The following is a 13,423-nucleotide window of genomic DNA, read 5'->3' as shown; positions in this document are numbered from 1 at the left end:
TAACCAACATGGTAATTCCTACTTAGAAAATAATCTGTAGTCATTACTAAAATTGTAAGCTATGGAATAGTTAAAAACAAAAACAAGCACGAAGTCATAACCTTCACCAAACATGAAGTCCGTAAGTGTGGTTATCTCAAAAAATAGGACAAAAACGATGGGGTATCAATACTACTTTCTTATTGGTTATTGATATTTATGATAATTTTCCTATATTCAGTTTGTGAGAATATAAAAACTTATTTACCAAATAGATGACATTATGCTATTTATTTTGCACATGAATCGGGGTTAACTAAGTTGTAGCGGCTGACAGGAATAGAATGGATTCAAATTTCTATCTGATATTGACAGAGAAAACAGTTATCCAAATTTAAACTGATAAGAACAGATACTACACTTGATCTTAGCCAAAAGGCCGAGAAGCGATCAGTTATCCAAATTTATAACGAACTTATAAATGGGTCAAGTTCAGGTCTGCCATATTATCAACCATGCATTTTAGGCAAGACACTGAATCCCTTTCTGCCTCAATTTCTTTCTCCATTCAATGAGGGAGCTAAATTGTAAGGTCCCTTTCATCTCCAAGAGTCAGTGATGTTATATTGAAAAAATGAATGAGAAAACTCTCCGAAAATGCTTTTGTTTCCTATAAAAGTGACATATACTGGTTAGGTGCCTGTGATTAATTTTAGATTCTGTCTTGCAAATAAAAGAAAGAATGTTTTGGCGTGAGCAGGCTCACATCCCTTATGAAATGAGAAGTGGTATTAATTTATTAACTACATATCAGAATGTTCTATATGTAGAAAAGTGGCAATCATGAAGAATTATGAGAATCATTACATGGTATCAAATCTGAGCATAAAACTAACATTAGAAAAGAATCTGCCCTTGAAATCGAGAAAAACAGAGTCTGTGCTACATTACTTAAAGTCCCTGTTAAAAATCCATACACCCGAGCAACACGGAAGCTAAACATGGAGGCACAACTGCCCTTGGCTGGCAGTTTAATTCACTCCGTTACCCTTTTAATTATTTGTTCTGTGGTGCTAAACTTGGATTTTGTATATGTCATAACTAAACACAGATTAGATGATGGGCAAGGCAGCATAATTTATTGTTGCTCAACTACTCTGCAAAAACAAATGCTTGTAATCTCTGTCACCTTAAAATAATCCGAATTAGAAGTTATGTTTGTTCCAGCGGAAAATGTCTAAATAAATACCACAAACAGAAAGGCTAAAGAACTGCTTTTTTTAATGCTACTAAAGGGATACTTCAAACAATGTAGAAAAAATCTACATATAGTTCATTAAATAGGATTAAAAATACATGAAAAAGAGCTATTAATAAATGTGTCTCTGTATTTCCTTCTTTTAAAACTCAAAACACTGTGGTCTACCTCGTGGCCACATCAAAGCAGCACGACTAACTGAGAATAAGAGAAATGAAGGCTCAATTCAATATCTCTCTCCTGTGCCTAAACACATTTTACAAAAATATTCTTTGAATTAACAACACACTTAGAAAACCAGAAACAGACCAGGAAGATAAACCCACAAGAGAAAACAACCATGACATCGCCACACCCACTCCCCTTCAGTTTTCTTCAAAACATTGCTCTTACCAGATGAACACAATAATCACAGAGCTCTATTTTTAATGCATGAGTCTTGGTTGTGGCACAAATAGGCCAATGGAAAAATCTCTTGTCTTCAGGAAAACACAAGCCTAATAACACACTATGTAAGCTTATAGAATAGCACGTCTGATATAGGAAGCATCAAAATGAAAGGGCGAATGGACCAGTGGGCAAATTAATGAATGTTTCAAAGAGAGAATTTTAGAGTAACTCAGGAAGAAGTGACAATGCAGAAATGTGCTAATCAATTCTCAATATTGTCCTCATGCAATATAACTGTATATAACTATAAAACTGTACAATTATATAATCAACTATATAAAAACTATAATCTATATAATTATATATACATACAAGGTGGGGGAAAAATTGGTTATAGTTATTCATATGGAAAATAATACAATCTATAATAATAAAAGTGTAATATGCAAATCGACTAAAAGGCTGTCCAGACGTCCTTCCAGATGACCTTCCGGAAGAAGCCTGGCTGCAGCCATGGGATCAAGGCAGTCGCCCTGGCTACGAGGGAGGGATCGAGGCAGCTGCCCTGGCTGTGAAGGTGTACCCTCACACGAATTTCATGCATCAGGCCTCTAGTGATTAATAAATAATAATACAAGAATAAACTCTGTTTCACATACTTCAACTATAAACCTACTTTTGCCATACCCTGTATATATTCATTCTATATATTTATTTAGTGCATAAATCTGGAAAAGTGCCAGCTAGCACAGATAAGCTAGAGAGGAAATGAGAAAGTTTGGGTTAGTTTTGAAGAAAAGTGAAGTAGGCCACAAATCCCCTACCAAGCTGTGATGAGGGAAGACGGTTTAAATGAAGTTTTGCTCTGTATTATCAATGACACTCTCTTGCAATTTCTTATGAGAATGTAATAAGGATTTAAATAAATTTTCAATTATTTCTAAATGTCATTTGTTTTTTTTGTTCCACAAATGTATGGCTAAAGGCAATTCCTTGAGACTGTGTTTGCACTGGCAGCTTCTGTAGAGATAGGCCTTAAAGGGGAAGCAAGAAGGAGCAGCTTCCTATAGGTTACAACAAAAGCACAGATGAAGAAGAAAAAAACCATATTCCAAACTGCTTCTTGTTCAATTCTTTGATAACATCAATAGTTAGATGACCTTTAAGGGCAGGGCCTGGAAGTCTATTATGTGCAATTTAGAAAATGTATGTGGGGTGGCAGTCAACCAACAGATGAACTTGAATGCAACTGTTCAAATTGAAGACTTCCGGTACACTGGGCAACCTTTTCCCCAGAGTTAGTCATGATGCTTTTCAATTCTCTTCTAAAGGTTAAAGCAAAGCATTACCAGCTTTCATGAATTTCTCATGAGTTGTGATTAAGTGCAACTAAATTCCAAGTACTGTTACACTGATAAATGTCTTCAACTTGAGTGCACTGACATGAAAATAATATAGGCACCGGCCAACAATAACCCAAAGCCACTTCCATTACAAAATTGGTTTTCCTTTAAAAAAAAAAAAAAAAAAAACAAAGCAAAACCATGATACCTCCCTAGATAATGACTCACATAAAGTGTTCTCCGTGATTAACAATGGCATTTGTCTTGTACCCAGTGCCAGGAATGGGAGCCTGTGGCTGACTGAAGCCAGCACAACAGAGATCTCTTCTAAAAATAGGATACTGCCCAGCTCCTTCTTCAAGATCTTCCAGGGGAAACTAGATGCTGAGTGTGTTGATGTCTTCTAAAAACAATCTGCTGAATGCTTCTTGAGGCTGTGCCCTGATTACTGGCTGACCTATATAATTTCGGCAATGCTATTGTCCTAGAGGGCCTGGCATTTTGACAAGCAGTTAAGGTCCTCAGTTTTGAGGAATTTTGAGAAAGCCAAGATAAGCAGACCAATATCCTAAAACAGTATGTTCTTCTGATCTTTTAAATGTCAAAGGGGTTACTTTGAGCAAGGAAAGTTCTGCCTTATAAAGACTGTCCCTGTAAATAGCGAATCCCCCAGCAGCCACACACTCCAGATAAAGCACACTTTCCTGGCAAGAAGCAGTGGCTCTCCTGGGGCTGGGTGAGAAGGCAAACTAATCTGGCAGACTAGATGTCCCGTGTGAATCATTATTTGTTGCTAATGAATGTGGTTGTTGCAAAGAGTGTGGTAAAGATCCAATAGGACAATGTGCAGAGCATGCCTACCAGGGCATCTGACATTATCATCACCATCACAATAGATACTCATTCTGCCCATGCACAGATCAGGGGCTTTAAGAAGAAACATAATCGCCAAGAGTTAGCTGCACTCCCATGTTCACTGAAGCCTGTTCGCAATAGTCAAGCTGTGGAAACAACCTAAATGTCAATCAGCGGATGAATAAACAAAGCATGATATGTACACACAATGGAAGATTACTTAGCTTTTAAAAAGAAGGAAGTGCCGTCATGGATGAACTTGGAGGACGTTATCTGAAGTGAAATAAGCTAGTAACAGGACAAATGTCTATCCCGCTTATATGAGGTATCTGAAATAGTCAAACTCCTAGAATCAAAGAGTAGAATTGTAGTTGCCAGGAGATGACAGGGAGGGAGAAATGGGAAATTGCTAAAAAGTGGGAACAAAGTTTCAATTAAGTTTTGGAATAAATTCTAGAGATCTGCTGTTCAACACTGTACCTACAGTTGACAATAAAGGATTGTGCACCTAAAAATTTTTTAAGAGGGCAGATCTCATTTTAAGTGTTCTTACGACAAAATAAAAAAATGTAAAAAAATTTTTTAAGAAAAAAGGTAAAAGAAAAAAATTTTAGACCAGAATATCTCTAATATCTCAAAAGTATTATAATGTAATATACTTGTAATTTTATGTTTTCTAGAAATAATTATTTCAAACATTATTTTGTTAATAAGAATCCAATAGGAAGGGAAGGGTACCAACTTAAATAATGACTGTTTCTAAAAAACTCAGTTTGCTTGTCGGACTTCTTTGGCAGAAGCACAACTGTCGTATTAGAGAACTAAAAGGAGCTTTAGGTATTTAAAAAAACAAGGAAACTAAGCAAAGAGATTAAGGGAATTCGAGACCTAGTGTTAGAAAAGGATGTCTGTATAAGGCTCTTAGCACTAATATGATTAGCACTCTGAAATCACGCCAAGTCACCCTTAGATGGCATACGAGGAAGAAACATATTGGCTAGTTGTTTCTCCTAAATTATTGCCTTTAATCCTCACAAAAACTTGCCAACATAGGGATCATAAGCACTACTTTTTTTAAGTAAGGAGAGTGGGGCCAGTGAAAATCACAAGCTGGGACTGAGATCCAAGTATAACCGAACTACAAAGCCCTTGCTCTTCTCAATACACCTCACTGCCATTTGGCAGGTGACATAAGTCTTGCAACATCCCTGCTAATAAAAGAAATCACTCTTGTTCACTTTCTGGCTGTTTCACGGAAGATGTTGATTCCAGAGGCAAACTGTTCCAGGATCACATACCTGTGGTAGAGTCGATGGTAAAAAGGGAGGACAGGTCACTGGGGATGAGCTCGTAAGCCACTGTTCCGTATACCCCAGCATCCCTGTCAGTGGCAAGGACATTGATGATCTCGGTTCCCGGCTGGGTCTGGCCACTAATGCTCAGCACATAGGTGGGCGGGTTAAACACAGGTTCATTATCATTCACGTCCTCCACATCCACACGAACAAAAGCTTGAGCGCTTAGTCCACCCTGTTGAGGAATGAGAAGCCATTACAAACAGATCACTGGTGGAGGGCACGATGTTAGAAAAAAAATCATCGGTGAAAGCTTCACTAAGAAGGTGCCATTTGAATCACAGACTGACCTATAGGAGGGAGCGAGACCTCAGTCATCGGGAGGAAAAGCATAACAGAAACAGGAAAGAGCGAGTGCACAGGCCCTGAGGCAGGAATGCCGTGTTCCTCCCAGGCCTGTTTGGGGAGCAGCGAGGCGGGGACAGAGCATGGAGGACTCTGTGAGCCCCTGAAGGAACCATGGCTCTGACCCACTGGAGGGTTTTGAACAGAGAAGTTGCTTGATTTGACGTGGATTTTCACTGGGACTCTGGCTGCAGTATTAAGAACAGACTGAAGACCAGCAAGGCAGGGAGGAGGGAAACCACTTGGGGGGCTATTTAGAATCAAGTCTGAAGGCAATGGTAGCAGGGAAGGTAGCAATCCTAAATATTTGGGGCCAGATCTGTTTCAGAATTCTGAATTTTTCAAATTTTAGGAAAGTAATATACTACACAAAATAGCGAGAAGTGGATCTGAGGCTGTTTATTTTGTGTCCCCTTCATCTCAAAATAAGGAGAAGGGGAGAGACTATAATAGAAGAAAATAATCCTCTGTGGTTTTTCACTTTTCTGAAGTAAAACATATGTTCCTACTTTAAAGCACCATTTGTATCTGGCACATTTTGATACTTTCATCTTTGACAAAAATCCTTGGGAAGTCACAGCCTGGGTTTTCTCACTCACTCAGCCTCCGGCTTCTCTTGCTGTCTTTCTCTTAATTTTTTTTTTCTTTTTCTATGATAGAGAAGCACTGAGGAGGAAAGGCAGTGGAAAAGAAGTTTTGGCAGGAGAGGAAAGGAGGACTGCTACAGCGCAGGTCTGCAGGAAGCTCATGTGAGGGCCAGGAGGGCCAGAAAGAGTATTGTTTGGGATGACACTAAGGATGGATCTGAAAGTGACACTCAGGCTCTGAGGTCCCATATATCTCAGACTTTGGGGACTAAAACTAAGTTAAGAAATACATCTTTGGCCCTAGCCAGTTAGCTCAGTTTGTTATAGCATCATCTTGATACACTAAGGTTGGGGGTTCGATCCCCAGTCAGGGCACATACAAGAATCAACCAGTAAATGCATAAATAAGTGGAACAACAAATGTTTCTCTCTCTCCTCTCTTCTCTCTTACCCCCTCCTTTCTTCTCTAAGATCAATAAATAAAATAAAGAAAGAAAGAAATACATCCTTAGAAAAATGTAATTTTCCTTGTTCTAAGTTGAAGTACAGGGCCATGCCAGCAACAAATTAATACAAACAATGGGAGTTCCATCTAGCCTGTATGCTCAAAATGCAGGTGGGCTGTCTATCTTCAGCAAACCTAAATTTCCCAGGTAGAGTGAAATAAGAGGGCACTGCAGACTGGCTTGGGTTGTTCAATCAGTGGACACTGAAGTGTCTGGGAGGGAACAATGGTGGAGAGGAAGACTGTGAGTAAGGTATAAAGGTCCAGAGTGACAAGGATGTTGAGAATGTGATGGCAACAACAGTGTCCATGGTATAGTCTGAAATAGGAATTTCAAATGTGGATTGTTTTTACAAAATATAATTTTTATTGATTTCAGGGAGGTAGGAAGAGGGAGAGAGAGAGATAGAATCAATGATGAGGGAGAATCATTGATCAGCTGCTTCCTGCACTCCCATAACTGGGGATCAAGCCCTCAACCTGGGTATGTGCCCTGACTGGGAATCCTATATAATAAAGAGATAATATGCAAATTAACCCTCACACCCTCACAAGATGGCTGCCTACAACCAGGCCAGCAGGGGGGTTAGTGAGGGATGACCAAACAACTGAACAAGCAGGCTATGTGGGGCGACCAGGCTGGCAGGGGGGTTAGTGAGGGATGACCAAACAACTGAACAAGCAGGCCATGTGGGGCGACCAGGCTGGCAGGGGGGTTAGTGAGGGATGACCAAACAACTGAACAGCAAGCTGCATGGGGCGACCAGGCTGGTGGGGGGGGGGGGGCATGAGGGGCAACCAGGCCAGCAGGGGGGGGGGAGCAGTTGGGAGCAATCAGGCCAACAGGGGGGGCAGTTAGGGGTGACCAAGCTGGCAGGGGGGCAGTAAGAGGCAACCAGGCTGGCGGGGGGGGGGGGGGGCTGTTAGGGGCAACCAGGCCAGTGGGGGACAGGGGTGCAGTTTGGGGTGACCAGACAAGCAGAGGGGGCAGTTGCGGGCAATTAGGCCAACAGGAAGGGCAGTGAGGGGCAACTAGGCCAGCAGGGGGGCAGCTGGGGTTGACCAGGCCGGCAGGGAAGGGGCAGTTGGGGGCAATCAGGCCAGCACACAGAGGCAGTGAGGTGCGATCAGGCCGGGATGGGGGGGGCAGTTAGGGGCAAGCAGGCAGGCAGGCAGGTGAGCGATTAGGAGCTGGCAGTCCAGGATTGTGAGAGGGATGTCCGACTGCTGGTTTAGTCGGACATCCCCCGAGGAGTCCCAGATTGGAGACGGTGCAGGATGGACTGAGGGCACCCCTCCCTCATGCACGTTTTTTGTGCACCAGGCCTCTAGTCAATCATAACCAGGGAGCCACAATGGCCAGGCGTGAATTGGATTTTGATGGAGAAAGGAGTCGAAGTGATCTGGATGCTGCAATGGGCAACAGGGAGGGCATCCACCTGGACACCTCCCTCCCGGCTTCTGATTTAGCAGAATGTCAGTTTCTCTGTAAAAGAGTCAGAGAGGGGTTGGTATCCTGAGGGAAGAACTGTTTTAATCAGGGCAAGAAGATACAGGAGTAGTCATAGACCAGGCTGAGTTTATAGGGAGTTGGCTAAATGATGGGCTATGAGTTCCAGAGGCCATGGTAGGAGAGCTTGGGAGGGTACAGAAGGTAGGTAGGAGATTAATTCAATTTAAAGGATGAAAAAAAGAAGGATGAGGATAAGAATATGGAGGATAATGGATGGATGGCAGGCTTAAACTTTAGAGATAAGAATGAGGTAGAGTGATATTGAAGACATTGTGGATTGGTTCTGATAGTATATTAGAGAATTGTAAACAATCAATTTGAGACATAGTTCAGACAATTTAGCTAAAAAATAATTGAGCAACTGGTCAAAGGCTTATTTCTTAAACTGGGGTGGGGGTGAGGGTCAATGAAATGTAAGATAGCAATAAGCACTTGAATATGTTTTGGAAAGTGAGATAATATAATCTGTTAAAATTTAAATAATTGTGACCTAAATTTCAGTTAGGCAGAATGAATAAGTTCTGGAAGCCTGAGGGACAGTGTAGTGATTATAGTTAATAATATTAAACGCAAATTTGCTGAGGTCTTAAGGATTTTCACCACTCAGTATGTGAGCTGATGTATATGTTAATTTCTTGATTGTGGTAATCATTTCACAATGCATATGTATAATCAAAACATCAGGCTGAATACCTTAAATACATACAATATTATTTATTAACTAGAGGCCCAGTGCACGAATTCGTGCACGGGTAGGGTCTGGCTGGCCCGCCCCAATCAGGGCCGATCAGACCAGACAGGCCAGGGGAGGGGCCGCAGGTGGTTAGCTGGCCAGCACTGCACCCTGGTCGAACTCCGGGTTGAGGGCACAATTTGCATATTAGCCTTTTATTATAAAGGTTCATACCTCAATAAAGCTGCAGTAAAAAGGGAAAAATGAATATGCCTTCTTATTTAGCAAGTTTGCTTTTATTTTAGAGACCTATCTGCTTTACACACAAACCATGTAGCACAAATAATAACCAACTTTTATCATGAATGTATGTAATGGTGACGGGCTAAATCAATTTACTTTCTATATTGCTAGTTTGCCCCATCCCTGCCCTAAGCCTGGAATAGTGAGATAGAGACGAAATAGCTTTATCTCAGACACATATTTCAGCTACAGAATTCAGGATGTCACAGAAAATAGGAATAGAATGTTAATAGACATACATACCAAAAAGGAGACATTCACTTAATGAAAATAAATGGGAAGAGGAAAAAGGAATTAGGTAAAGCATGGGGTAATTAAATTATGGGGCTTTATTGTGAAAACCCTCTTGATTCCAATGTAATCCAATTATTTGTTTCCATTGTATGATATTATAACATCCTCATGGCTTCTATGAGTGAGATAAATAGCAGCAACAGTAGCAGCAAAAAATAGGTTATTTCAAAAGTGATACCAGTAAAATAGGAGGAATGATTGAATTTTTTAAAATATTGACAGTCATCACAAGAATAAATAGAAAAGAAGCCCAGAACATCTAGGTATTTTATAAGAAAAAATTCTTCTTTTGACAGATAAATATCTTAGTAACCACCAGCAAATGGGTTCTCAGCAATTTTCTTCCAAAGAGCTTTCAAGACATGCGTTAGGAAGAGAAAGGATCAGAGGAAAAACCACAAACTATCAAGGCAATTCTATAAAGTTAAAAGTCTTTTGTCAAAGTATAGTTCATTGTTTTAAATAAATTCACTATGGCCTACAATCCAATATCTTGAACATAAAATATCTTGTCTGAGTTCATTTAGTCTTCTGACTCAGTCTAGATTGTATTTAAAAGACAGCCTATCCAGTGATTGTCAACATTGTTATCTTCATCTCTACTAACCTTTCTGATTAGGGACATATGCTGCTGGTAGATATTGCACACAACAATCACGACAGATGCAGACTTCACCTTGTAGAAATGCACGGTGAATCACAGAAGAAATTTATAAATATGCAGACAACAGAATAAACACTGCACACTGGAACACACACACACACACACACACAGTTGTATGTTGCTTGCTCTCATACATTCTAAGACAAACATTGAAGGCAGTTTTAGGTCCAAACAAGGTGAAGGTTAGGAAGTTGTTAAAAACTTTATTATTTGAGGGGATAAGGACGACTCTTCTAAAATTTGTCTTTACAAATGCATGGCCAGCCCAGCCATGTGGCTCAGTGGTTGGGCATTGACCTATGAACCAGGAGGTCTCTGTTCAATTCCCAGTTAAGGCACATGCCTGGGTTGCAGACTTGATCCTCAGTAGGGGGCGTGTAGGGGGCAGCTGATCAATCATTCTCTCTCATCATTGATGTTTCTATCTCCCTTCCTTTATGAAATGCATGGCCAGGCGTGCCCTCAGGAGAACCTGTTTTCAGGTGGGCTGCATGTGAAGTTCTCTCCTTGAGCTCCCTGCACCTCCTTGGAGCCACGGGATGGGCAAGAAGGAGAAGAAGGCCACCAAAATGGAGAAGAAGGTGTCCAAACACTGCAGAAGGAGGAGACCTTAAAGCTCTGATTGCCCATTTCCAGACACTAGATGCTAACAAGACAGACTGTAGAAACACCGTGTCCCCATCTTCATCCACATTGAATGTGTCATTCTCTGCTCATACAGAGGCAGATGAATTGATCCTCTTTATTACACGGATCTTTAAAGTGTCCTGCATTTGATGACCAAAACCTAGGAGTAAGTCAAATCAATAGGGGATTCTTTTTTTTTTTTTTTTTTTTTTTAAATATATTTTATTGATTTTTCACAGAGAGGAAGGGAGAGAGACAGAGAGCCAGAAACATCGATGAGAGAGAAACATCGATCAGCCGCCTCCTGCACATCTCCCACCGGGGATGTGCCCGCAACCCAGGCACATGCCCCTGACCGGAATCGAACCTGGGACAATAGGGGATTCTTTAGGTCAATGTGGGTATTGGATGGTAGCCTGGAAGACATAGCTAATTATTTTTAGTAGTTCCATGAGTGTAGAAGGGATTACATCTCTACAATGGCATGTATGCCATTAACCTGGACACATTCATGTGGAGCAAGCTGTCCCCATGAGGGACTGGGACGACACCCAGACTGGGCTGCCAAATGTCCACCACTCCCCAGGGGAGCATAAATATCTATGGAGGCTACTGGAAACAGTCAACTAAGGTGGACAAACTCACCCTGCATTCAGATATGTTCTGACTCAAGACCGAGGAAGGAAGGAAAGGCAAGTGGGTGTGGACTCAGATTGCATCACGGGGCATAGAGTGTACTCAACCTCTGGCATTTCAGTGGCTATGGCCTGGAACCATCAGACACTGTTCCTCAGGGGTGTCTGTGGTGAAGAAGAGGAAGAAAGTCTGGAGGACAACTTCTTTAATGGCCTGTATTCTATGACACCTCAAAGAACTGCTGGTTTGTGGGACCGCTAAGGGGACCCAGGTCAGAGAAGAGAAAATATAGGTGAGGCCAAAAGAAGTGCAGCCGGAAGGTGATGACAAGCAGGAACGTGGGGAAGCTGGCACCTCGGAGCCCTGGGAGGGGTCAAAGTGGTGGCCACAGAGACTGCAATTCTGATCTCCGTTGAACATGTCCTCTGCCCCAGACACCAGGAAGGAGGAAGGCGATTCTGACAAGCCGGTGGCCCTCTAATAGAGCCTCGTTCTCGCCCCAGTTTTGTACTGGCCGCGAAGGACGAGCCACTTTATGTTTGCAGGAGTATGACTGAAGCAGTGCACCTCGGTGACTTGATAAAAGAGTGGAAGACGGGGGCGGAGATGGATCCAAACACTCAAGAGCATCTGGAGGAGGTAACCTTGACAAAGAATGGAGATGAGATAGAAGATGCCAAATGTGGAAGTGAATATGAGACATATGATGACACCAGAGAGGAAAGTGGGGAAGAGGAAGAGTGCACGTTGGTGGTGCCCGAGAAGGAGTATGAGGACTATCTGCCCAGGACTGAGCAGAATTGAAGGAAGCTTGTATGGGACCACATGGGGCTTGACACAAAAAAAGAAGTTGCTGAAAGTGACCAATGTTATGACAGAAGCTTTCTTTGGTGATTTATGATGCTACCCTGGGCCAACAGTTAAATTGAGTAGTGAATTCCCTCAGTATTACTGGGTGTTATCTCCAATAAATTGGAGTGACAACGCAGCTGCTTCCTCTGCATAGTCTTACCTATACCGGGAGTTCTGGTGAGCCCTTTGCCTTCCTCTTCAAGGGAACTCTGCACCAGAGCAGTGTATTGGCCATGTTTTCTATTTTCTGTGTTTTGATACTTTGACATCTGGGACCTTCTGATCCTGGAGGGACTGACCAGGATCAGGTGAGCATGTTTTTCAAATGCAAACCAACCACTCCAGAGCCCACCCCCCAACCACAGCCTTTATGGGGATTTCACACTCCAGGACACAATGCACCTACCCTAATCACTCCACAGTCAGGTACCAGATAACTAGAGGCAGCTTCTATGCCCAAGATTCCACTGAATCTATTCAAACTGGCCAATCATAAGCCTGCTTGTTCTGCCTCTCGCCTTCCTTCCCTTGGAAACCCCTGCCTGAAGTGTTTCCTCTCTCCCTCTGCCTCCTGACCCCGGGGTTTCCCTTGTGTACACACACTGCCTGCCTTAGTGCCTCCTCTGGGGATCTGTGAATATAAAAAAACTGTTTTAAAAATAGCAATTATCTCCTTACTCATGCCTAAATAATAATAAAACCTACGTTAAATGTGGCAGGGTGCAGACCAGTTCCCATCTGCGCCAGGGCTGGGATTATGATGAATCACCTTGAATATGAAGTACCTGCAGGGAGGATTTCTCTGTTCTAATAATCTAGACTATGTTGTGCTTTGTTGGAGGATTTTCTTTCTACAAAAGAAGGAGTTTTTACACAAGAATATTCTGAGTCATATACATCATTGTTTGTTCAGACTGCTTTAACAAAATGCCATAAACTAGGAGATTAATACACAACAGAAATTTCTCACAGTTCTGAAAGCTAGAAGTCTAAGGTCAAGGTGCCAGCATGGCCCAGACACTGCCAACTTCTGGCTGTGCCCTTAGATGAGGGAAGAGGCTAAGGAGTTCTGTGGGGTCTCTTATTAGAGCACCAATGCCATTCTTGAGGGCTCCGGCCTGGTGACCTTCCAAAGGCCCCATCTCCTAAGACCATCAACATATGAATTTGGAGCATCGCAAACATTCAGACCATAGCAATCGCCACCCTGAAGAATGTTTCCTTTTTGACTTCTAAAAGCTATC

The 13,423-nt window shown here is 42.0% G+C and overlaps 1 protein-coding gene and 2 pseudogenes across 1 annotated transcript in view; 1 reads left to right on the top strand and 2 right to left on the bottom strand.

Annotated features, from left to right (window-relative positions):
- The window catches only part of DCHS2 (dachsous cadherin-related 2), a 191,308-nt gene that overhangs the window by 68,921 nt on the left and 108,964 nt on the right, over positions 1 to 13,423 (bottom strand). Inside the window, exon 3 of the mRNA XM_059697793.1 lies at positions 5,124 to 5,355. Coding sequence (XP_059553776.1) covers positions 5,124 to 5,355 — 232 coding nt within the window. The remainder of the gene's footprint in view (positions 1 to 5,123; positions 5,356 to 13,423) is intronic.
- On the bottom strand, positions 319 to 430 carry LOC132236376 (U2 spliceosomal RNA; annotated as a pseudogene).
- On the top strand, positions 11,100 to 11,733 carry LOC132234417 (kelch domain-containing protein 4-like; annotated as a pseudogene).

This window comes from Myotis daubentonii, chromosome 5 (genome assembly GCF_963259705.1).
Source record: "Myotis daubentonii chromosome 5, mMyoDau2.1, whole genome shotgun sequence".
NCBI lineage: Eukaryota > Metazoa > Chordata > Mammalia > Chiroptera > Vespertilionidae > Myotis > Myotis daubentonii.
Note: the sequence above shows the minus strand (reverse complement) of the source record. Positions and strands in the feature narration are given on the sequence as shown.